The sequence below is a fragment of the Poecilia reticulata genome, chromosome 13 (assembly GCF_904066995.2).
Source record: "Poecilia reticulata chromosome 13, P_reticulata-male-v2, whole genome shotgun sequence".
Classification (NCBI taxonomy): Eukaryota; Metazoa; Chordata; class Actinopteri; order Cyprinodontiformes; family Poeciliidae; genus Poecilia; species Poecilia reticulata.
The window spans coordinates 31470741-31497253 of NC_088842.1; the positions used below are offsets into that span (position 1 = coordinate 31470741).

Genomic DNA, 26513 nt, shown 5'->3' on the forward strand with positions numbered 1-26513 from the left:
TTGCCAGAAGATGAAAATATTTGGTCCATTTAAACCTTAAAAGCTAAAATGTGCGAAATATTTTGATATTTTGGCATTTTTAGAGAAACACAATTTATTTTGCATTGTTTGCCATTAAAGTAAAGAAAAAGATCAATCTTTTGCCAAAAAAGATGGAACCTAATGACTAAAACATATGCTCCAAAAATGTTGCTTTCCCTTTTAGTGTCATTCTGTTGTGGAAATCGATTGCAATTATTCCATAGAAAATTGGTAAAATTGGCATTTGTTATCATATGCACATTTAAAACATGCCAAAATGTGGTTCTCTTGTGTGGTTCTATTATTTTTAGCCGGTTATTAGTCATTGTGGAATATCCAAAGTCAAACATGTTAATTTCTTGATTATCACAAAGTAAATATGTTTTCCACTGCTGGAAAATGTTTTTAAAAATCCCCTCCCCTATGAAAAAAAGAAATTAAGGACTATTATGTTCAGAATATACACATATTTTACTTAATTTGGTTTCATTTCATGTAAATATAAACGTATTTCCAGCCCTATTCCAAAGTGCAGCCAAGATCTAGTAGTGTAAAACAGCGGCCTCTTGTGGTGAAACGTAATATTGCCAATTCTGGAATTCGTGGATTGCGTCACGGTACAGTGTCAGTTCTGATTGGCTGCCTCGCCGGATCACATGACCAGCTGCCCAGCTCGCTGTCGTTGGTTCTGTATGAAGCTAGCAGTCATCTGTGACAGATACAGCGCTTAACATCTGTCTTTTCAATGTGTTGTCAGTTAAACACGCATTTAACCGTTATTGTGTTTAAAGAGAAGACCTAGATGCAGTTATCGAAGGATTTTTAACGCATGTTAACAGGTGAGTTGGGAGTTTTTCTATTATTTTTGACTGAAAGTTAGTTTTTTGTTTATGGTTTTGCTGTGTCAGCGACTTTTGTTCCTCTCATCTCACGTCAACAGAGTAAGTTGTTTTTCCTCACTTTAGATCAGTTATTTAATATTTATACGGTGAACTAGATTATTTCTGCGGAGCTGAAGTGAACTAACTTACTGCCAAATTCGTGTTTTGGTCAATTCGCAACAATTTATCACAAAATGAGTCAGAAAAACTCGAGTCATAGTTCCTCTGTTTTTTATTTTCGTTCCTCAGTTCAATGTAAACAACATCAGAATTATTTTACCTACAAATGGGGCAGATTTGTTTATTTGTTTTTAATGGTTTGATGGTGCGTTTAGGACTCGGAAGTTGGGATTTCCTAGTTCCAGTTCATAAACAATGTGTTGGGAACTTCCTCTGAACTGGTGCTGCCTTCGGCTTTATGATGAAGACTTCAATTTTATGTTTTGTTTTGTTTTTAACACTGAAATGGAAAAAAAAATGTTGGCATAAATGTTCCGCATTATTCAGTTATTACCTGTTGGTTTGGTCAGCTGGAGGGATGTTTGCTACTTTCCGGCAGCTATTATGCTACGTAGCTAATTTAATACCTGAACTTTGACCCCAAACTCATAAAGGAAGATTCCTGGATGCAGAGACAATTGGAGGAAAGTCAAACTATATTTCCTCCATCGATTATATTGTTTAACGATCCAATCCCCGACTTCAACGTCTTTCTGATTTCTAACCAGATAATGATTATAAAGCAATCACTGTGGGTTAGCAGTGCTTGTCAACAATTGATGATGTCATTCCGGACTTATTACTGTAAAATATCATTTCTTATGCTTGTAAATTGAGCTGTTAGCATGTGATGACAGTCATGAGACACTGATGCTGCAAACATTCTTCAGATTCATTGGCTGCTACTGGAAATTCCTACTTCCTTCAGCCTCACTATCCACTGCAACTCTTTGAAGATCATCAGATGAGTTATGACTTTGGAATTAATTAAGTACTTTTTAAATTGAATTAATTAGCAAATAACTGTCAATCCAATCCAACTTTATTTATAAAGCACTTTAAAACAACCACAGCTGATACAAAGTGCTGTACAGTAAAACACAACATAACGATAATTTAAAAAATAATAATAGAAAGAACTAAAAAAAAAAACTCTTACAGTTTAAAAACGAAAACATACAATTTAAAACTAGATCCCGCTGGTGTTGAAAGCCAAGTAAAATAAATGGGTTTTAAGACGAACTTTAAAAGTGGACAATGATTAAATTATACCCAACAGGCACCGAAATTTGGTTTTAGACGGGGAAGACTTAAGATTAAAGGTCACCGGTAACAAGGTAAAGTTACACACTGCAAAAACACAAAGTCTTACCAAGTAATTTGGGTTTAGCAGTAAAATGACACAAAACTAACTTACAAATAACCTTTCAGCAAGAAATATGAGCTTGTTTAAAGTAAATAATTTCTTAGTGTGACCGGTGGATTTCTGCGTTGTGTGTGTTGTGTAGTGATCAGACAAACCACAAGACATCAAGTCTGGGTTTGGAGGGTCTCCGTTTATTTAATCTGTCAATCGGGAGATATTAGCATTAGCACCTAGCATGTGCTCCAGTTCTCCAACCCGATCTATACAAAATAATAGTTAGCATGCATCAAATGATATAAAGGTGTAATAGCAACTCAAATGAAAATATCCAAACACTTATCATTAATACAGAAGGAAAAATAAACATTTGAACAATATAAATGAAAGGATTACAATAGATTATAAAACTTGCCTCTCCCCAGTGGAACGAATAACAAAAGGGGAGAGGAAATGGAGGACCCTGAACCAAAGAAGAAGAAAATAAGGCGGAGTTGGAGGACCAAACCTCTTATAGTAGACACAGAGGAACACGGCAACAGTCAAGTAGAAGCAGACAAATACATAAAATAACACATTTTGTGGAAATATAAAACTATTAATATAGACCCAGTTACATTAGCATTGATTAAAAAAATTTTTAAAAAGCATTATTTCCACTGGTAGATTATTCCACTGATTTCATAACCAACTGTAACTGCCGTTACCTAGCAACCCCGGCCCGTCTCCTAGCAACCAAATTCTAATTCCACCGGCAGATTATTTCACTTATGGGGGAAAAAAATGGCACTTTTTCATAAATATTAAAGAATCGTTTACTTTAAACAAGCTTTTATTTCTCACTGAAAAGTTACTTGTAAGTTAGTTTTGTCTCATTTCAAGTGTTATAAGATGTTAGACTAAAATTACTTGGTAAAAAGTTTTGAGGGTGAGGGGGAAACGAAACATTTCCATCCCATCAGTCGTTCAGTTAAATTCATTGAAGGAGATGGCAGGGAAAGTGAGAACAGGGTTAACTGTTTTACCAACATGTTCATGGAGTAGAAGTAGAATATTAGATTTTAGCAGAAGCAGTAGCTGGATCATAATATGTTTGTTTTTGAACAACCCGAGGATCACGGCACGTTTGGTTTTTGAAGAACAGTTTGATCGAACTGCAGCCTTCCTGTTCCAGCTGCCTCACGTGTTTCTCTTGTGGCAGAAACTCTGGTGACTGCAGTCTCAGGGGTTTTACTGTGGCACATTCCTGCCGTCAGCATCTTCACTTCCCCGGTTCCTGGATGGCAGCGTTATGTCAGATTGACTTCTTTTAAGCTGCACATAATATTATAATCTTATTCCATCATCTTTCTTTCATGCAGATTTGAGAAATCCTTCAGACTAGCCAGCAGCAGTTCAGAAGCAGCAGGAGGAGGGTCTTAACGCTGTCAATCATCCTCATGTACTCGCTGCTAAATGTGCTATTGGTGAAGAAACAACTTACAGGAAAGCAGTTTATCTGCTGCCATCTGTGGCGACGCTAGCTAGCTTTGGCATCCACAACAAGCTATGCTAGTTGTAGCATAGAAGGTGATTGACAGCGCTAAGACCCTCCTCCCTGCTCTGATTGGTTGTTTCTAGTCAGAACTGAGAGACGACAGAGGAGTTACATTTTTCCACAGATTATACTGTCACAACACAGTGACAGTTTTTAAAAACATGTTTGTTTTACAAAATGTACATTCTGCAGCGTTCATACAGGAGCGCTGTAGTGATGACGTCATGAAGGTGGAGAAAGAGCAGGAGCTTCTTAAAGAGACAGAGCCCCAATTTCAAGGCGTTAAATCATGGTTACTTGATTGTGCTAAAAAAAATGACACTATGTGCCTGGAAATCTAAAAACAAGCAAAGCCGTGTGTCTTTATTGATTGTCGTGTTTGGAAATAATGGAACTGCTTCTGTTTTGTTCACTCTCTGGATTTTTTATTCAGATTTTTTTGTTGTTTGAAAAAAGAGAAATATTCTCTATTTTCTTCCTGTTTTCTCTGAGTCTTGGGGATAATCGGACAGAAACGTGAACATGAAGTCGGACATCACCTATAACCAGGTAACCATGTTCTTCATGCTTTACAAGAGACACACATTCAATAAATTAGAAAATTACTGGAAAAACAAATTATTTTATAAACTTTATCACTTATTAAAACATACTAATTTAGACAGCCTTTATTTCAGGTAATCATGATGATTTTTCACTTTAAGCTAATAAAAACATGACATTTAAAAAAATTGTAATATTGCTTTAGGCCATTAAAAAAATATATCTTTAAAAACAAATGTAGCCTTGATTAAATTAATTATTTTTAATACTTGATTAACGGTTGTTATTTTCTAATGGTACTTTTAATCTGACAAACACCAGGACTTATATTTAATTTATTGGACATGATTGTAATTCTGTTTCTGGATTTATATTAGTATAGTATATTAACTACCTTATACTTTTTAGAACGTATTTTTGATCTACAATGAATACTAATGAGCTGTTATTGACTAAAGTCTTGATCTGTGTCGGTAAATTATTTAAAATGTTTTAATATGCTAATAATTCTGTGTGTTAGAGCATTTTAAACCCCTTAGTTCTTGTTTTTTAAGTGTATTTCAGGTTTCATTGAGAGTCATGAGGTCGTTCTGCAAAAACAGGAAGTTATTGATTTGATAAATTATGAAAATGTAAAACGCCCGGAAGGTGTTATTCGGGTTTCAGTCACATAACTGGTTTCACTTCTCAGAAAGCTAAAGTGTCAGCTAACCCAGACTGGTCTCAACAGAGCTGAGTGATAATTGAGTGAATGTGTGCAGATGGTGGATCCGGAGAGACGGAGGCAGGAATTCTCCCGCAGAGCGCAGCTGGTGAGTTTCTCCTGGGATTCAGTCTGTTCCTCTGATTCAGGACAGAATAAATAAATAACTGTAGCCGTTTGTCCGTCAGTTCGCCAGGTGGCAGATCGCTCTGGCCGCCGTGGTCTGTGTGCTTCTGGCTGCCATGGCGCTCTACAGCATCCTGACCCCGAGGGCGGCGGGGTCAGTGACGTCGGCAGGTTCAACGTTCCAGCATCCGGCCTCCATCAGCAGCCGCCTTCAGGAGACGGTGGAGTCCTGCTCCGACCCCTGCAAGTAAGCAAAGACGCTAACATTAGCGGTATATCTATTGATGTGAGTATCAATAGATAATGCATCTGAAAGAATATTTAATATTCAATATATAGGATATTTAACGAACGCTGATCTAGAACCTCATGGCATTCTGGGAAATGTAGGCAGTGGAAAAGAAAGCTAAGCTATGTTGGTGGAATTAACTAAGCACTTTAGCATTAGCTTCCTCCTGGTGTAGCGCTTTAGTGTTAGCATAGCTAACATTTCAGTTAGAACATTGAATCAGGCCAACATTCCTGTCATTTAAAATACAAATAAAACACAATGAAGTTTCAGGTTTTAACTTGACAAAACAGGAAAAAGTTAGTAAGTATGAACACTTTAAAAAAAAAAGCTTCATTTATAACTTTTCTACATAATATTAAAGATAAAAGGGAAGAAAAATTTGTAAATTTCCACCAAAGAAACTCAAACATTTTGAGATAAATTTTACATATTTCCAATACAAAAAAACTTGAATATTCTCTGATTAAATTTCCTATAAAAATGTAAAGTTTCCAAACCGAAGCTGCTCTACCTGGAGACTGTGATGGTTTGTCATTTTCCTGTTCTTCTCCCCGTCAGGATCGTCCTGGTGGAGAGCATCCCTGAGGGGATGGAGTTCAACTCCAGCACCAGCAGCCCCTCCATCTTCCAGGCGTGGGTCCGCCTGATGAGCGAGGCGCGCAGCAGCGTCGACATCGCCTCCTTCTATTGGACGCTCACTAACGAGGACACCAGCACCCACGAACCCTCAGCCTCTCAGGTCAGAGCCACCCCAAGGTCCTCTGCACTGTAAAACACAAAATACCACACAGTGCTTTATATTGATTCTAGTATAAATAGTGCAGTGTTTCTCAAAGTGGAGGCCGCCAGGGGGCGCTGTGGCACCTCACAAAGTTGGATGGAAAAATAAGGAGAATTAAATCTGATATATTTTTTATCTTAAAATTTTCATCATAATTTTTTATTTTGCTATTACATAGTTTTTAAAAGTAAAATAGAAGTTAAAATGATTTATTTAAATCTTATTTTTGATGCTCATTCTCTGATTGGCTACCAAGCTGCTTTGCTCCTCAAGCTCCTCCTGGTGTAGCGCTTTAGTGTTAGCATAGCTAACTAAGCACTTTAGCATTAGCTTCCTCCTGGAAAAACGTTCAGCTGCAAAAAACCATGAGAACTGTGGGGAAAAATGAAAAAATGTAATATTTTCTTATAATAAAAAGAGAATATTGTGCTGAAAAAAGATATTATCTGATAATGAAATGTTCTCCCACAGAATTTATGACCATCTAAAATGAGACGGTATGAGGTTAGAACTTATGCTAAATTTATGTAATATTTATTAAATAGTGACTAAAAAACATTAAAAATGTTGATGTTTCTTTCCATGATATCAGAGTTTGTCTTAAGTTAATAATTCTTTAATGGGTTTTCTCCGGGTTCTCCGGTTTCCTCCCACAGTCCAAAAACATGACTGTCAGGTTAATTGGTCTGTCTAAATTGCCCCTAGGTGTGAGTGTGTGTGTGCATGGTTGTGTGTCTCTGTGTTGCCCTGCGACAGACTGGCGACCTGTCCAGGTGACCCCGCCTCTCGCCTGGTACGTTAGCTGGAGAGGAACCAGCAACCCTCCCGACCCCACTGAGGGACAAGGGTGTAAAGAAGATGGTTGGTTGGTTGGTTGGTTGGTTGGTTGGTTGGTTGGTTGGTTGGTAGGTAGGTAGGTAGGTAGGTAGGTATATTTCACTTATCAAAACATTTTTTCCATATTATAAGTGAAATAATCTGCCAGTGGAACTAGAACTTGGTTGCTAGGTAACGGGGCTGAGCTTGGCTGGGGTTGCTAGGTAACATCTCAGTGGAATATTCTACAAATAAAACTAGAACGGTTTCATCAATATTAAGGAAATATTGACTTAAAATAAGCTCCTATTTCTCGTTGAAGTTATTTTTAAGTTGGTTTTGTCTTATTTCAAGTGAACTAAGATACACTGGAAATGAAACCAAAAACACTTGGTAAGATGTCATGTTTTTGCAGTGTAGTGTGTAATAACGGTTTCTGTTTGCGCAGGGGGAGGAGGTTTTGAAGAGGCTGGCTGAACTCTCCGGGAAGCTTCCCGTTCGGATTGCAGTGGATTCGCAGGAGGGAAAACCACAAGCTGACCTCAAACTGCTCAACGACTCAGGTGATTCATTACCTTCACATCCGCAGCTGCAAAACCCTCGTAGTTAATGTTTTAATAGAAGTGCAACGTTTTTGGCGCTTCCCCTTTAAGAGATTGAATTCTAGAAAAAAGTGCACAAGCTAATTATGCTGTCACTTTGTTATACATAAAGCATCAGCAAAATCAAAGCAGCAAAATCTTTTCTGAATGTTTTTCTAAAAACTATCTCAGAGGAATTCCAGAAAAGTCTGTAGAAAAACTCATAAAGATGCTCGAATTAACCTAAAGTTTGTTGATATATAGTTTGATTAAATTGTGATTAATTAATTACAGAATCTGCAACTAACTTAATAAAAATTTTGATCAAGTCCAACCATTAATTAATGCATCCAAGCCATTTAGTGATTTATAAAAACATGCCTTTATACGTTTTTACATTTATAAATCTTATATTTATTCAGAAGTGAACTCTCTGTATCCAGAAATTCCTAAAATTTGTGAATATTTAAAATTCCCTCTAAAAAATTATTAAAAGCTGCTTATTTTAATAGTTAAAACATTAAATATACGGGGTGTGCTGTGGTGGTGCAGTGGTTAAGCTCAACCCACATATGGAGCCCTTAGTCCTCAACGCGGCAGTCACAGGTTTGATTCCCGGCCTTGGCGACCTCCGCTGCATGTCTTCCCCCCTCTCCCATGACCCACCTTCCTGTCAATTATCTATCAAATAAAGGCCACTAGAGCCAAAAAAAAACATTAAATATACCTTGATACGCATTAATACACTCAGTGGAAGCCATCTTGGCGCTAAGCGCTACATTTTTCCTCGTTTCCTCTCTTGTGCGCTCAGCCAATCAGTACCAAGCCAAACAAATGGCGCTACCATTTCTCCCATGTGTTTCAGATTCTCAAGCTCCATTTTATTTTGAATATTTCTAAATTTTCAACAAAAAAAATCCAAAATGGGAAAACATTTTGCAATCACTTTCCAGTTTCTCTTCACAGAAAATCAGTTCATTACCGAGGCTCCTCTGAACTTCACATCTGTTTGTGTATCTTATGAATAATTGTCTATAATCTGAACATCAACAAAGAGCGCCTGCTAAAGCCCAGGTGTGTTTCAGGAGCCGACGTCAGGACGGTCAACATGAGGGCGCTCACCACCGGGGTTCTTCACACCAAGTTCTGGGTCGTGGACAAGACGCACATTTACATCGGCAGCGCCAACATGGACTGGAGGTCCCTGACGCAGGTACAGCTGGACTGCTTGAAGCGCTCAGGATAGGCCTGTGGCCTAGTCAAAACATGTTGATTACGTTTTCCACTAAATCATTCTTGGACGATGAGATTTCAGCTCAGTTCTGCCGATCTTAAGCTGTTTTAGAGGGAAAATGGCTGCAATCTGATGTGCAGTTATAGAACCGTACATCTTTGTAAAAAGCATTAGTAGAGCCTTCTGCACAACCAACAAGAATGCAGCAAGTAGTAGAGTAGAGGTGGGTGGATCGATACAACATATCAATAATATTGATACCAAGTCCGTATCAATATCAGATCAATATTAGCATCGTAAGATTTATACTTAAGTTTTTTGAAATTTTATTTTATTGTTGTATTGTAGTTTAAGTGTTCTGTTAAAATATTTTTGCTTTGATTTGCTCTCAAATGATATTTTATTTTGAAAATAATGCACTTAAATTTGTTTAGTTTTTCTAAATGAATTTGTTTAGAAAAACAAAACAAATTTTAGTTTTTCTAAAACTAAAATTCGTTTTAGAAAAACATACCGGCATGTTTATTATGCTGACATGTAAAGGTCTGAAGTTTGATGATACTTAAGAAGTATCGATATCGATATTGATATTGATATTGGCGATACTGGCCCTGTGTTTACTTGGTATTGGATTGATAACAAAATATGCAACATTTCACATCTCTGGTTTCTGGTTGTCAACAAAACGTATGTATTTACCCAGAATGCTACAGCTCACTTCCTTCTTTTGGGGCGGTCTCTGGTCCACTTGGCGTTCACACATGCATTCAAACCAAACCAGAGTTCACTTCAAATGAACCGAGACCGGGGTTCGTAGGTGAACCAGACTTCGCTTTTTTGGTTCGATTCAGACCTCCACAACCGAACCGGACTTCCTGGACAAACGGAGTGGAGTTGTATTAAAGTGGATTAAACAGGACTGGTGCGAACACAGCCTCAGATTGTCATTTGGCTCCCCGGTTGTCCAGGTGAAGGAGCTGGGAGCCGTCGTCTACAACTGCAGCTGCCTGGCCTCAGACCTGGAGAAGATCTTTGAAGCTTATTGGTTGGTTGGAGGGAGCGAGTCCATCCCGTCGCCGTGGCCGTCCAGCTTCTCCACCCTGTACAACAAAGACACGCCGCTCCAGCTGCCGCTGAACAGCACGCCGTCCAGCGTTTACCTCTCTGTAAGGATCAGCTTTTATTCCAGTAACACCAGACTCCTACTTCCTGTTTTGTTAACTCTCCTGTCCCGTTCAGAGCTCTCCTCAGTCCTTCTGCGCCGCCGGCAGGACTCCGGATCTTCAGTCGCTTCTCAGCGTGATTGACGACGCAGAGGAGTTCATCTACATCGCTGTCATGAACTACCTGCCCACTACGGAGTATACGCACCCGAAAAGGTGAAGCTGAGTGGATTTTAGCAATGATAGCTGTAGCATCATGTGGATTACTGTAGCCTAGAAGAAAGGAAAAATAAGAAGATACTGAAAAAAAAAGAAATAATGTAAATAAAAGTCAGAATATTTCATTTTGATAACTTTTGATCCACCATGTCTTCAGTTTTCAAGCCAATTGGTCAAATTCAAAAGCTAAATCAGCCAGAATTTAGTCAGATTATCAGCAGCAAACAGACTGATGCTGATAGAAATCTGATGATGTGAACAGATTTAGTATTTAATTATTTATAAAACCGATACTACAGTATAACAAAATAATATGCTCAATATTCCTCATTTTACCGCAGTTCAACTTTATCCTGTTAATATTACAACTTCATTCTGGAAATATGATGACATTATTCTCTTCATTTTAGGACTTTATTCTGTAATATTATCTGTTTATTCTGGTAATTAAAGTTTTTTGTTAGCTTGGCTCTAATATGTTGTCATAATTTTTAAATTATGAATAAATGCAGGCTAGTTTTCAAAACTCATCACAGTTGGTTATTGTGAAATCATTCCCTCTCCTCTGTTAACTGCTATGCTAGGTTTGATATTTTGCGCTGTGTGCAGGTACTGGGCCGACATCGACACGCAGCTGAGGCGGTCGGCGTACGAGAGGAAGGTCAAAGTTCGCCTGCTGATCAGCTGCTGGCCTCACTCTCCGCCCGTCATGCTGCCCTTCCTGAAGTCTCTGGCTTCGGTTCACGACTACAGAAACAAGCTGGACGTCCAGGTGGTGAGTGGCGCCTCCTCCTGAAAAACGCAGCCGCGGTACGCCGGGCGGGCCGGTTGCTACGGTAACGAATCCGGGGTGTTCGGTGTCGGTTTTTCAGAGGCTGTTTACGGTTCCCGCCGACCCGAGACAGAAAGCGATTCCCTACGCAAGAGTGAACCACAACAAGTACATGGTGACCGACAAAGTGGCCTATATTGGTAAGACCTGCAGTAAATCCATTAACTTGATCTTTGGTTCTGATGATTTAATGATTGAAAAATAAATCAATTCGCTCCCTGGGTTTCCGTAGTTCAGAGTGATGTCATCAGGGCGGCCATCTTGATTTACAGCTTTGTTGTATTTGGACTTTGAAGATCAACTCTATGACGTAGTTTTAGCGCCAGGCTACTGTTATTATTTAGTTATGAGAATAAAATCATAATGTTACCATCAGAGGAGCAGAGAAACCAAAAACTGCATTCAAGTCAGAGTAACACAACTTCAACATAGTTTTACTCAACTAAGAGTAAAAAAGTATTTGGTAAAAAGTACTGAGTAACTGATCAAATGATCAATCATTTAATATTTAATAGTTACATCATCAGAAGGACCAAAATATAAAGTTGGTATTTTGAAGACAAAAATTCATATACGTAGCAAAAAATAACAAAATCAGGCAAAATTAAAATTTTACAAATCGGTTTCTTTCAATTAAAAAAACTTAGGAAACTTTAGTAAAAACTGCAGGTGTGTGTCTGTGTCTGGTGAAGTTTTGGGTTAAAACATGTTTTGTGGGTAGAAAATCCAGAAATTTTATACAAGTAAGAGTAGAGATACTTCATTATAAAATTACTCAAAGTACAGCACAGTAAAAATACTCCTAAAAGTAAATTTTTCCCAAAAAGTTACTCAAGTAAATGTAACAGAGTAAATCTAACTACCCAACTCTGATTTCCAGAATAAAGTCGTAGTTATGCTAATGTTACAAACGGGTACTGCCTGTTGCTTAGCAACCCCAGTGGAACCTCAGCACGTTACCTAGCAACCCAAGCTTAGCTTCGGCACAGCTGGTTTTCCTTTACTGTACAATGGCTGCTGGAAAAGACAAGTGTTTTCTTGTTGACTTACCATTTAAAAACCACTTTTTGTATTCTTATTGGTTGTGCAGGAGGCTCAACTTCTGCTTTTCAAAGATGTACAAAGATTGTATAATTGCAGGCACTTTCCATGAGTGTAAACGTTGAGTTTCGGTGGTTTGGCCAACAGCAGCGTACTTGGATTTAAAGTGACAGGACGCCCTAAAACAGCTAAAATCTCATTAACTATGGATGACTGTGGGCAAAAGAAATGTGAAGAACATGTTTTGAGTAGACCATAAATCTATCTGAACCTGTTCAAGAATAATAAGTCACATTTAAAATTATAAATTGAATTTGTTATGAAAAAAAAAAGATTTTATTTCTCCCAGAGAGATTTCAGCTTCTCAAAGTGGACAAAAAAAAGTTAAATGGAGTGAAATATATTAATAAATATGTGTTTTTGTCCTCAGGGACGTCTAACTGGTCGGGGGACTACTTCCTGAACACAGCCGGGTCGGCGCTGGTCGTGAACCAGACGGACTCGCCGGACCCGACCGTCCAATCCCAGCTGAAGGCCGTCTTCGAGCGGGACTGGAACTCGGCCTACAGCGCCCCCGTCAGACACGGTGCAAACCTCAAACACGTCTGCTGATCTCCTCACACCAGAACTCGTGTAGCGTTCAGGTTCTCCTGGGCTTTGGACTCGGGTGAACACTGGTTCTGGTGAGCTGGAAGCACAAAACTATTTTTCAATTACTTTTTCCCCCCACAGTTTGTGGCGGTTTTCCACAAACTTCACTGGGATTTTAAGTGCATAAGTGTGAAAGGGAAAGAAAAAAGTTTTTTTACTCAGGAAAATCTGAAAAGTGTGGCATGCATTTTTCTTAGCACCACAAAGTCGATTTGTTGAACACTGCAAAAACACAAAAGTACCAAGTACTTTTGAGTTAACTTCAATTAAGACAAAACTAACTTACAAGTAACTTTTCAGCAATTTTTATAAATTTATTTTAAGTCAATAACATCTTAATATTTCTCTATGCAATTAGTATTTTTTTATTGATATTAAGCAATTATTGACCGAAAATACACTTCAATATGTTCCAGAAAAGTTATTTGGAAGGTAGTTTGTAGTAAATTAAAAATACCTCAAAACTTTTTGTATTTATGGTACAAATTACATTAGTACACTGCAAAAACACAAAATCTCACCAAGTATTTTTGGTCTTGTTTAATGGGAAAATGTTTTGTTAGTGAAATAATCTACCGTTAGAACTGGTAATTTTTCATCAATAGGACTTATTTTCTTACACCAGGCTCCTATATTTAGCTGTAAAGTTAGTTTTGTTTTATTTCAAGTGTACTAAGATATTAGCTGTAGAAACGACCAAAAACACAGAAGATTTTGTGTTTTTGCAGTGCAGGAAGTCCATCCTCTCTCCATATTCAGATGATGGATTTAACAAGCTTCTGTTTTTAGATTTTTACTTTCATTATACTTTTATTTTCGTTCCGTTTCACAGTTATGCGCTACTTTTAGTTGGTCTGTCACTTAAAACACATTTAAGTTTGTGAAACGCTGACGAAGTATTAAGGCCAAACATTTTCTCTTGTGTCTCTTTTTAAAACTTTTTGTTGCTTTTATGGATTTTAGTTACAAAACACTATATTTTTAAATAACACAGAAATGTTCTTACTTTGATTTAATAATGTGGTTCTTTAGAATTTTAAGCTTCACCATCAGTGGAAGTTTTTTCAACTCAGGGATTAAAATCTGATCATTTTTGACTATCAATGTGGAAATTAGCGTTTTTATTTCGTAATCTGCTGTAATTTTCCTGTTCTGAGATTTTTAAACTCACTTTCAAGATCTGAGTGCATTTTTTTCTTTTTACAACTTCACAGTAATTAAATAAATTAAAATTAACCATGTACAGCAAAAAGTCTTTAATTTCTGGACTAGTTTGAACACCATTACTGTTCGACATCTTTGTTGTAAAGTGATCAAAACAGCAAATAATCCCAGGTATAATCTCATGGAATATCTGGGAATATCAATAATTATCTGCAGCAGCAGCCTGTGATCAATAAATCATTTTCAATAAAAGCTCTTAAACCATTTTCTGTGTTTTCATTTTTACCTGCGATGTGTGATTTCAACTATAAAAAAAGCTAATGTAGGTAATATGTATGGAGTGCCAATTGTACCATTAGTCAAAAATCAACAGCAATAATTTGGATTATTTAGTGTGACTCAAGATTTTTTTTTTCAAACTCATATTTTCACCATGTTTTTTTATCCTTTTATATATGTCACAATTTCAAACTAAATATTTAATTAGCTTAAAGAATATTTAGTTAAATATTTAAATATTGAACTTCAAGCTAAATCTTTGACAGGATTCAACAAATGGCAGTTTAGTTACAAGATATTCAGCTAACAAACTAAATATTTAATTAGTGAGCTACATATTTAGCTTTGAGATACTTGTTGAGTTTGTAAATTGAACATTTAGCTTCCAGCAATTTTTTTTTTTTTTCAAATTAAATTCTCAGTTGGAAACTAAATATTTAAGATGAGTTTCAGCAAAAGACAAAAAAGTACCTAAATGGTCAAGTAAATGTTTAGTTTTTAGCTAAAAAAATTACTTTTCAAACTAAATATTTTTACTGCTAACAAGTCACGGAAGCAGGCTGGGAAAGCGACAGGACTTTCAACGAAGCACTGGAGGTTAGCCCGGAGACCAAAAGGACTCGCTGTGAACCCTAGAGGTCAGACCGGAGACCCACGGGACTCCCTACCAAGTCATGGAAGAAGACGGAAGCAGGCTGGGAGAGCAACAGGATTTGCTACGAAGCCCTGGAGGTTAGCCTGGAGACCAACAGGACCCGCTGTGAACCCTAGAGGTCAGACCGGAGACCCACAGGACTCCCTACCAAGACAAGGAAGAAGATGGAAGTAGGCCGGGAGTGCAACAGGACTTGCTAAGAAGCCCTGGAGGTCAGACCGGAGACCTACAGGACTCCCTACCAAGTCAAGGAAGGAGACAGAAGCAGACGGAAGCAGGCTGGGAGAGCGACAGGACCTACTACAAAGCCCTGGAGGTTAGCCCGAGGACCAAAAAGACTCGCTGTGAACCCTAGAGGTCAGACCGGATACCCACAGTACTCCCTACCAAGTCACGGAAGCAGACAGAAGCAGGCCAGGAGACAAACTGGATTCGCTATGAACCCTAGACGTCATCTTGGAGACCAACAGGACTCCCTACCAAGTCACGGAAGCAGGCCGGGAGAGCGACGGTACTTGCTAAGAAGCCCTGGAGATGAGTCCGGAGACCAAAAGGACTCGCTGTGAACCCTAGAGGTCAGACCAGAGACCTACAGAACTTCCTACCAAGTCACAGAAGCAGACAGAAGCAGACGGAAGCAGGCTGGGAGAGTGACAGGACTTGCTACGAAGCCCTGGAGGTTAGCCCGGAGACCAAAAAGACTCGCTGTGAACCCTAGAGGTCAGACTGGATACCCACAGGACTCTCTACCAAGTCACGGAAGCAGACGGAAACCAGCCATGAGGGCGACAGGACCTGCTACGGAGTGCTGGAGGTTAGCCCGGAGACCAAAAGGACTCGCTGTGAACCCTAGAGGTCAGACCGGAGACCCACAGGACTCTCTACCAAGTCACGGAAGCAGACGGAAACCAGCCATGAGGGCGACAGGACCTGCTACGGAGTGCTGGAGGTTAGCCCGGAGACCAAAAAGACTCGCTGTGAACCCTAGAGGTCAGACCGCAGACCCTCAGGACTCCCTACCAAATCACGGAAGCAGACGGAAGCAGGCTGGGAGAGCGACAGGACCTGCTAAGAAGCCCTGGAGATTAGCCCGGAGACCAAAAGGACTCGCTGTGAACCCTAGAGGTCAGACCGGATACCCACAGGACTCCCTACCAAGCCACGGATGCAGGCCGGGAGAGCGACAGGACTTGCTAAGAAGCCCTGGAGATTAGCCCGGAGACCAAAAGGACTCGCTGTGAACCCTAGAGGTCAGACCAGAGACCTACAGAACTTCCTACCAAGTCACAGAAGCAGACAGAAGCAGACGGAAGCAGGCTGGGAGAGTGACAGGACTTGCTACGAAGCCCTGGAGGTTAGCCCGGAGACCAAAAAGACTCGCTGTGAACCCTAGAGGTCAGACTGGATACCCACAGGACTCCCTACCAAGTCACGGAAGCAGACGGAAGCAGGCCGGGAGACCAACAGGATTCGCTATGAACACTAGAGGTCAGCCCGGACACCAACAGGACTCCCTACCAAGCCACGGAAGCAGGCCGGGAGAGTGACAGGACTTGCTAAGAAGCCCTGGAGATTAGCCCGGAGACCAAAAGGACTCGCTGTGAACCCTTGAGGTCAGACCAGAGACCCACAGGACTCCCTACTAAGTCAAGGAAGGAGACAGAAGCAGATGGAAGCAGGCCGGGAGAGCGACAGGACATGCTAAGAAGCCCTGGAGATTAGCCCGGAGACCAAAAGGACTCGCTGTGAACCCTTGAGGTCAGACCAGAGACCCACAGGACTCCCTACCAAGTCACGGAAGAGGGCTGGAGGAGCAACAGGACTTGCTACGATGCCCTGGAGGTTAGCCCGGAGACCAAAAGGATTCGCTGTGAACCCTAGAGGTCAGACCGGAGACCCACAGGACTCCCCACCAAGTCACGGAAGCAGACGGAAGCAGGCGGGGAGACCAACAGGATTCCCTATGAACCCTAGAGGTCAACCCGGAGACAAACAAGACTTCCTACCAAGCCAAGGAAGCAAGCCGGGAGAGCGACAGGACTTGCTAAGAAGCCCTGGAGATTAGCCCGGAGACCAAAAGGACTCGCTGTGAACCCTAGAGGTCAGACCGGAGACCCACAGGACTCCCGACTAAGTCAAGGAAGGAGACAGAAGCAGATGGAAGCAGGCCGGGAGAGCAACAGGACTTGCCAAGAAGCCGTGGAGATTAGCCCGGAGACCAAAAGGACTCGCTGTGAACCCTAGAGGTCAGACCAGAGACCCACAGGACTCCCTACCAAGTCACAGAAGCAGGCTGGGAGAGCAACAGGAATTGCTACGATGTCCTGGAGGTTAGCCCGGAGACCAAAAGGACTCGCTGTGAACCCTAGAGGTCAGACCGGAGACCCATAGGACTCCCTACCAAGTCACAGAAGCAGACGGAAGCAGGCTGGGAGAGCAACAGGACTTGCTACGATGCCCTGGAGGTTAGCCCGGAGACCAAAAAGACTCGCTGTGAACCCTAGAGGTCAAACCAGAGACCCACAGGACTCCCTACCAAGTCACGGAAGCAGAGGGAAGCAGGCCGGGAGATCAACAGGATTCGCCATGATCCCTAGAGGTTTGCCCGGAGACCAACAGGACTCCCTACCAAGCCACGGAAGCAGGCCAGGAGAGCGATAGGACTTGCTAAGAAGCACTGGAGGTTAGCCCGGAGACCAACAGGACTCGCTGTGAACCCTAGAGGTCAGACCGGAGACCCACAGGACTCCCCACCAAGTCATGGAAGCAGGCCAGGAGAGCGATAGGACTTGCTAAGAAGCACTGGAGGTTAGCCCGGAGACCAACAGGACTCGCTGTGAACCCTAGAGGTCAGACCAGAGACCCACAGGACTCCCTACCAAGTCACAGAAGCAGGCTGGGAGAGCGATAGGACTTGCCAAGAAGCCGTGGAGATTAGCCCGGAGACCAAAAGGACTCGCTGTGAACCCTAGAGGTCAGACCGGAGACCCATAGGACTCCCTACCAAGTCACAGAAGCAGACGGAAGCAGGCTGGGAGAGCAACAGGACTTGCTACGATGCCCTGGAAGTTAGCCCGGAGACCAAAAAGACTCGCTGTGAACCCTAGAGGTCAAACCAGAGACCCACAGGACTCCCTACCAAGTCACGGAAGCAGAGGGAAGCAGGCCGGGAGATCAACAGGATTCGCCATGATCCCTAGAGGTTTGCCCGGAGACCAACAGGACTCCCTACCAAGCCACGGAAGCAGGCCAGGAGAGCGATAGGACTTGCTAAGAAGCACTGGAGGTTAGCCCGGAGACCAACAGGACTCGCTGTGAACCCTAGAGGTCAGACCGGAGACCCACAGGACTCCCCACCAAGTCATGGAAGCAGGCCAGGAGAGCGATAGGACTTGCCAAGAAGCCGTGGAGATTAGCCCGGAGACCAAAAGGACTCGCTGTGAACCCTAGAGGTCAGACCAGAGACCCACAGGACTCCCTACCAAGTCACGGAAGCAGGCTGGGAGAGCAACAGGACTTGCCACGATGCCCTGGAGGTTAGCCCGGAGACCAAAAGGACTCGCTGTGAACCCTAGAGGTCAGACCGGAGACCCACAGGACTCCCTACCAAGTCACAGAAGCAGACGGAAGCAGGCTGGGAGAGCAACAGGACTTACTACGATCCCCTGGAGGTTAGCCCGGAGACCAAAAGGACTCGCTGTGAACCCTAGAAGTCAGACCGGAGACCCACAGGACTCCCTACCAAGTCAAGGAAGAAGACGGAAGCAGGCCGGGAGAGCAACAGGACTAGCTAAGAAGCCCTGGAGGTTAGCCCGGATACCAACAGGACTCGCTGTGAACCCTAGAGGTCAGACCGGAGACCCACAGGACTCCCTACCAAGTCACAGAAGCGGACGGAAGCAGGCTATGAGAGTGACAGGACTTGCTAAGAAGCACTGGAGATTATCCCGTAGACCAACAGGACTCGCTGTGAACCCTAGAGGTCAGACCGGAGACCCACAGGACTCCTCACCAAGTCATGGAAGCAGGCCGGGAGAGTGACAGGACTTGCTAAGAAGCCCTGGAGGTTAGCCCGGAGACCAACAGGACTCGCTGTGAACCCTAGAGGTCAGACCGGAGACCCACAGGACTCCCTACCAAGCTACAGAAGCGGACGAAAGCAGGCTATGAGAGCGACAGGACTTGCTACAAAGCTCTGGAGGTTAGCCCGGCGACCAACAGGACTCGCTGTGAACCCTAGAGGTCAGACCGGAGACCCACAGGACTCCCCACCAAGTCACGGAAGCAGGCCGGGAGAGCGACAGGATTTGCTAAGAAGCCCTGGAGGTTAGCCCGGAGACCAACAGGACTCGCTGTGAACCCTAGAGGTCAGACCGGAGACCCACAGGACTCCCTACCAAGTCACGGAAGCAGGCCAGGAGACCAACAGGATTCGCTATGAACCCTAGAGGTCAGCCCGGAGACCAACAGGACTCCCTACCAAGCAACGGAAGCAGACCGGGAGAGCGACAGGACTGGCTAAGAAGCCCTGGAGGTTAGCCCGGAGACCAACAGGACTCGCTGTGAACCCTAGAGGTCAGTCCGGAGACCCACATGACTCCTCACCAAGTCACGGAAGCAGGCCAGGAGACCAACAGGATTCGCTATGAACCCTAGAGGTCAGCCCGGAGACCAACAGGACTCCCTACCAAGCAACGGAAGCAGACCGGGAGAGCGACAGGACTGGCTAAGAAGCCCTGGAGGTTAGCCCGGAGACCAACAGGACTCGCTGTGAACCCTAGAGGTCAGTCCGGAGACCCACATGACTCCTCACCAAGTCACGGAAGCAGACGGAAGCCAGTCGGGAGAGCAACAGGACCGGCTACGAAGCCCTGGAGATTAGTCCGGAGACCAACAGGACTCGCTGTGAACCCTAGAGGTCAGACCGGAGACCCACAGGACTCCCTACCAAGTCACGGAAGCAGGCCGGGAGACCAACAGGATTCGCTATGAACCCTAGAGGTCAGCCCGGAGACCAACAGGACTCCCTACCAAGCAACGGAAGCAGACCGGGAGAGCGACAGGACTGGCTAAGAAGCCCTGGAGGTTAGCCCGAAGACCAACAGGACTCGCTGTGAACCCTAGAGGTCAGACCGGAGACCCACAGGACTCCTCACCAAGTCAAGGAAGAAGACGGAAGCAGGCTGGGAGAGCGACAGGACTTCATATGAAGCCCTGGAGGTTCACTTCTTTAGTTAGAAGTACCATCTTTCAACCCAGTACCTCAGAGTGCCTGTTTGATACATTTTCAGAAATGTATTGCAGACGCCTCCGATCACACATCTGAAAAGGTGTGGCTCCTTCTGTGGCTGGTCGGAAATCGACTGGATGTCTATGTGGGCTTCCTCATTAGATGGCTCCTGGTTATGCTGTTCCAATAATTTCTTGTTTTCCTGCTGCAGGGCAGCGTTTTCCTGCTCCAATTTTGTGTTTTTCTCCTCCAGGATGGTGTTTTTCTCCTCCAAGTTGGTGTTTTTCTTTTCCAGGGTGGTGTTTTTCTCCTCCAGTGCGGTGTTTTCCTGCTTCAGCGCGGCGTTTTCTTTCTCCAAGACGGCATTTTCCTTCCAGAGAACCTTCCTTTCCTGCCTCAGGTCTGAGACTTCCTCGGCGTAAACTTTATTTTCCCCGTCCAAGATAAAGTTTACCTGCTCATAATCAGAATTTTCCTTCTTCAGGGCAGTGATTTTGTCCTCCAGGTCGGTGTTTTTCTCCTCCAGGGTTCTGTTTTCTCTTTCCAGAGCCTCGCTTTGCTGCCTCAGGTCGGCGTTTTCCTGGACATGGACTGTGTTATAGGTCTCCAAGATGTAATTCACCTGCTCGAGAACAGAGTTTTCTTCCTCCAGGGTGGTGTTTTTCTCCTCCAGAGCCCTGAATTTCTGCGTCAGTGCAGCAATTTCTTTATCACAGTCCATGTTTTTCTTCTCTATTGCGGTGTTGATCTTTTCCAGTATGGATTTGTCCTCTTCTAGGTTCATGTTCTTGTCCACCAGTTTTTTAAATTCTTCTTCTTTGTCTTGAGCAAGCTTGTTTCTTTCAAACGCCACTTGCTCTAGATTTAGAACTTTGATTTTTAAATCCTCATTTGCTTTAATTAATGAGTGCGTGTCAAAGGACATCCTTCCAACTTCTTCCAAGAGGTCATGAAGCCTCTGTCTTTCTCTCGCTAACATTTGATGTCCTTTTTCCTCCTCTGAATCTGAAAACGATGTCTTGCTGCTTTCACTCATTATGAATTGTTTGTAAAAATCCTTTTCAAACTCTTGCTTGGATACACTCCTTCTTGCTGTGTAGGTTCTGCAATGGTTATGACAGTAGAATTCAAGAGTGCAGCTTTTTGTGCATCACTCTTTGTGACATCAAATTGCGTGATGTCACACATTGATGTCACTACCTCAGCAGGGCAACTAGAAAACTGCTGAAGTTTGAAAAAAAACAAACTTTAAGGCTGAATGCAGCTCGGTTAAGCTGATGGCCACTGGAGACAGTTCAGCTGGTAAAATATCACCAAAGCTGAAATCCACACTTGGGAGACAGCGGCTCTTGAGGATAATGGACTGGCACAGCAAGGGAGCCAGGACCAACGGTCAAAAGAAAAGTTTGTGCCCAGAACCAGAAAAAGGGGAAACGGGCGAGCATGTTACCCAACTGGTGCCTGACTCTCTTTCTGGCTAATATCCGCTCACTGGATTTGTTACATCTGAGGCTGAGAGTTTCTGCAGAGATGGACTGTGCCATTCTTTGCCTAACGTTAACCTGGTTTAACAGCAACAAGCCGTTGAGCCTTCCAGATTAACAGTATTCAGTTATTCCAAGCAGACCGCGACCAACACTCAGAAAAAACAATGCATGTCAGAAGGAGCAGGACAATGTATGTAAGTGAATGCAGATTGGTGCATGAACTGTGGACTGGTTAACAGCTGTCAGCCATCCTATCTGCCTCAGGAGTTTACTGTGGTGTTCGTCACCATTGTTTACATTCCACCGGGTGCTAACGGCAACGGAGGAGCTGTATGACACCGTTAGCTCAATGCAGATGAAGCACCCGGAGGCGTTTTAGATGAGCTGGGGGACTTTAACCACGTGAAACTGACGGACACTCTGCCCAGTTTTCATCCATCTTACACTCTGGACTGTGTCCACACCAACATTCACGGTGCGTACAGAGCTCTTCCTCACCCTCACCTTGGCCTCTCCAAACACATCTCCATCCTCCTGGTGCCAGCACATCGTCCACTGATGAGACGGATTAGACCAACGAAGAAGACGGTCACTGTGTGGCCCAGACATGCAGCCTTTGTGCTCCAGGACTGTTTTCATCCCACAGATTGGCTGATCTTCTGAGAGGCAGCTACTCATGAGGGAGAGGTAGACCTGGAGGAATACACCTCCTCTGTTCTTGGCTTCATCTCCAATTGTCCTGATGATGATGTCATCACCACCAAGACAGAAACCTGCTACCCGAACCAGAAACCCTGGCTGAATGCTGAGGTGAGAGCTCTGCTGAAAGCTATGGACGCTGCGTTCAGGACAGGCGAGGCATCAGCAGTCCGAGAAGTTGCCACCCCAAACGAGAGTCTTTCCACCCCTGTTGCCACCCCAGCTAGCGACAATGAATTCAATAAATAGTTACGGCAAATCGGACATTAAGCGCATAAAACTCTTTCTTCCGACAACATTGAATGCAACACAATGTAACCTGACACCCACTGCTAAGTAGCGGGAAGTGAGAGAGAAGGACAGACTCCCTAAAATAGCGGCTGATCCCAGTGCAGCTGCTGCGGTCGGTCAGACCCTCTGGATGTTTCTGCCTCCGAACCTCCGTCTGACCCCAGCGGACCCGGAGGAGGAGCGACACGGAGGCGGACATGGCGATGCACAGCCCGGGACCACCACTGCTCCGCTCCACCGGGGACCAGCTTTCTCCGATTCTGCGATAAAATGAAGTAAAAGTCGCGGAAAACCGATGCTGCTGCTGCGTTTCGGTGCGCAAAACTCTCCAAACGTTGCCGGTGTAACACCGGCAGATTTCCAAAAGCAGGACGGCTTTTCCAGGGAAATGAAGGTAAATCATTACAAACTGCATGGAGTGCACAATAAAAAATAACCTGGAATATAAAAATCTGATGTTTTTAAACCACTTTTATCGCTTTTTGACAGGCTTTGTCAATTAAATGTCTCCGTTTCAGCGGCTGTGTTCAGATTAACAGCCCGCGGTTCCCCCGCCTCCGCTGGGATCACCGTGTTCACCGACCCGCTGCAAGTTCCTCCAACTTCTCCACCAAGAAAAAACACATGGAGGGGTTAATTCATCAGCTACTGATTAGAAATGAGGTATAAAAAATGTACCACAATAATCAAACTCCAACAACGGTTTATATTTTCTTAAAATAATTTACCCAGTCAATAAATTAATAATATAGTCAGACGGACCTGAAACACAGCTGCCAGGAAAAACAAAGTAATTTTGGTATAAAGTATATATATATATATATATATATATATATATATATATATATATATAATGTGTGTGTGTGTTTGATTTCTACTTGAAATATCTTATAACATTTGAAATGAGACAAAACTAAAGTACAAGTTTTCAGAAAGATATAGGAGCTTAAGTCAATAATTAATTTAATATTGATGAACAATTTCTGGTTCTTCTGGCAGATTATTTCACGTTTGAGGGCCACCACGCCGTTGCCTAGCAACCCCCCGAGGCCCCGCCCGTCACCTAGCAACCCAGTTCTACTTCCGCTGGCAGGTATTTCACTTGCATCATGGCAAAAATGTCTCGTCATAAATAAGATAATCTGCTAGGGAAGATACTTTTTCATCAGCGTTCAAGAATTATCGACTCAAAACAGGCTGCTGTATTTGGCTGAAACTTTACTTGTAAGTTATTTTTGTCTTATTTCAAAGTTGTTGGAACTAAACTGAAAAAAATAAATATGAAGGTCAATTTATTTCTAACACATCAAGCAAAGTTCTCAATTTTTCTAAATGAACTGGTGCATTTTAAGGCTATACGTTTATGTGTTTCTGCTTTTATTTTTCTTTATGTCAGTTTCAGTTTTCCAAATCCAACATATTTAGCAGAAAGTTGCTTGAAGTTTTAAAACAAATCAGAAGCATATTTGTGTATTTTTGCCATTTTATGGACAATTTTAAACCACATTAAATGTGATTTATTGCTTATATAATCCTTAATGAAAGAAAAACAGTTTTATTCAGTAGTTTTAATATCTCCTGATTTCCAGTATCTGGGTGCAGTAGCAGATTTCAAACACTTGTGGGCGCTGTTGGTGCAGATTTATTTTTCCCTTATACCTGTTTGACAGATAAAGGTAAAAAATTGAAGAGAGTAAGCAAAAAAATTAAGATAATGAACTAGAAATTAATAAACTATGAATTTAGGAGAAGAAACTCCCCAGAGTCGTGACATCACTGCCGGAGTTTAAACTCCCAGTCGCTGCCTGTAATTGGTTGTGGGCGTTTTGGAGGGTCAGCTGTTGACCCTTGGCTCTGGGTGTGTCTAATCGCCTGACCACCCAGTCTCTGCTGATAAACACGTCTGACCCGAGGTGAGCAAAGTGGGGTTTAAATACGCCGAGCCAAAGATAAAACGCTCCTTTGACGCCAACATTCGGCCATCTTGTCTCAACAAGCCAGTTATTTCTGGGAGTCCTGGGCAAGTTTGAAAATGTTTTCTACAAGCTTACAATGTCACAAACTTTGGTGCTTTCTCAAGATTTAAGCAACCAGTTAGATAAGAGGAAAATAAGGATTATAAGAGGAATTACATTTTTAATTTATATTTTCGTTTAGCAGGAAGTGTACAGGATTCTTTACAGGAAATGATGAAAAATCTTCTGTTAACAACAGGTAACAATCAGAGGTTTTTACAGTGAATCTCAAACTATTATCATTAAACAAATGAATGGATGAATGAATAAATCACCGAATAATGAACCAGACTTGTAAAAATTAAGATAAAACTGGAATAAATAGTTTGTATTATTAAGTTATTTCAGACTCATTTTCAGATCTATAAATTGACCCTGACATCTGATTGGCTAACCTCCACAGGAAGTCCACTGTAAAGTCAAAATAAATCTATTTTACTTTCAGTGTTTTACTGTTTATTTTTCATTTTATTTTCTCCGCACTTTAATTGCCGCTCCGTCCTGCCGGTGGACAGACGCGGTGACGAGGGTGCGAACAGCAACCGGTGGCTCCTCCACTCTGACTCGCTCACTTTTACCTGCCAGATGTTTGGAGGTGAAACAAACTCCACCACACTGAAAAACTGAACTACGTCTGATTCTAATCAATTTAAAGTCTGAGGAAAAAAGAAAACACAGCCTTTTGTTTAGTGGAGGTATTTAATCTCTTTGCTTTGTCTGTAGGTAACGTGAACTGAAAAGATTTATCTGAACGTGGAAACATTTCAGTTTCATGTGACATGAATCGTACGACAGCATATTAGATCCGAGAACAAAATTAACAAGAGGAGTAAATTTCCTCCAGAATAAAAAAACGGACATTTTGAGATTAAGCCCATAAATTTTCTAAGAAACAGTAAGACATTTCTGAGTTGAAAAAGTAAAAATTTCTTGAAAAAAATGTCAAAAAATTGAGAGAAAAAAACCTAAAATTTTGTGATTAATCTCAGAAATTTGCAAGAAAAATCTAAGATTTTTATATTAATTGCAGAAATTTTATAGAAAAAAATAAGGAAATTTTGAATTTGAAAATTTAAATATTTGCTAAAAAAACAGGAATTTTTTAGTAATTTTGAGGGATTTTTTTCCAGCACATTTGCAACTTTACAAACTCTAAAATTTCCTATATTTTTCTAGAAAATTTCTGAGATTAATGTCAACATTTCTGAGTTTGTTTCTGGCGAATTTTCAACTATTCAAACTCAGAAATTTTCTAGAATAAATTGGGAATTTCAGAGTTAAAAAAGTCAAATTTTCCGTGGTAGATTTGATCTCAGTCATTCAGAAAGAGAATCTGTAAGATGAGCATTAGCCCTGCAGTTTGGAGAACATGACATAATAACTAAATGAAGGTTAAAACACAAAAAGGATGAAGTCATTTTTACAGTGTTTCCTTTGAGCTTAAATCCGTCCAGATGAAAACCTGATCGCTGCTCTTCCTTCTCTCCAGGCATCAGGAGCATCAGAACCACACCGAACCTTTTCTGTCCTTCTGTCGGCAGCTCTCTGCTATTTATTCTGTATAAAGTACATTTTTGCACAGGAGGAATATTAAATGCAAATTTACTCAATGGATTTTTGTCTTGTTTTATTTATTGATTTGCATTTATTACCATCATGCAGCAGAGATAGTTCAATAATCCACCTGGACCAACCAGAGTTTGACTTTATGTTTGTGCAAAAACAGACTAAGTTACAAAGTAGATGCTTTTATTTTAGTAATTTGCAGTGGTGTTACCTAAAAAGTTATCTTGGTCAACCCTAAAGCACCAAGATCAGTTCTGCTAATGCTAAAGCACCACATGCTACAGCATTAGCATGTGGTGCTAATGCTAAGGCACCACATGCTACAGCATTAGCATGCTGTAGC

The 26513-nt window shown here is 42.1% G+C and overlaps 1 protein-coding gene across 6 annotated transcripts; it reads left to right on the plus strand.

The window, feature by feature from the left end:
• The first annotated feature begins 618 nt into the window (after positions 1–618).
• On the plus strand, positions 619–26212 carry pld3 (phospholipase D family member 3). 6 transcript variants are annotated; one of them, XM_081614569.1, is made up of 16 exons: positions 619–860; positions 4295–4351; positions 5107–5157; positions 5237–5421; positions 6025–6205; positions 7512–7626; positions 8730–8857; positions 9847–10044; positions 10118–10257; positions 10870–11035; positions 11133–11232; positions 12564–22983; positions 23079–23252; positions 23589–23813; positions 25120–25149; positions 26094–26212. In XM_081614569.1, exons 2-12 carry the CDS (start codon positions 4325–4327, stop codon positions 12743–12745), a joined length of 1473 nt encoding a protein of 490 aa, XP_081470695.1. In that variant the 5' UTR covers positions 619–860; positions 4295–4324; the 3' UTR covers positions 12746–22983; positions 23079–23252; positions 23589–23813; positions 25120–25149; positions 26094–26212. The 6 variants fall into 6 exon arrangements, with proteins under 6 accessions (XP_081470695.1, XP_081470696.1, XP_081470692.1 ...); XM_081614570.1 differs by having other exon boundaries at positions 23589–23682; XM_081614566.1 differs by having other exon boundaries at positions 23589–25299.
• Positions 26213–26513: the final 301 nt, after the last annotated feature.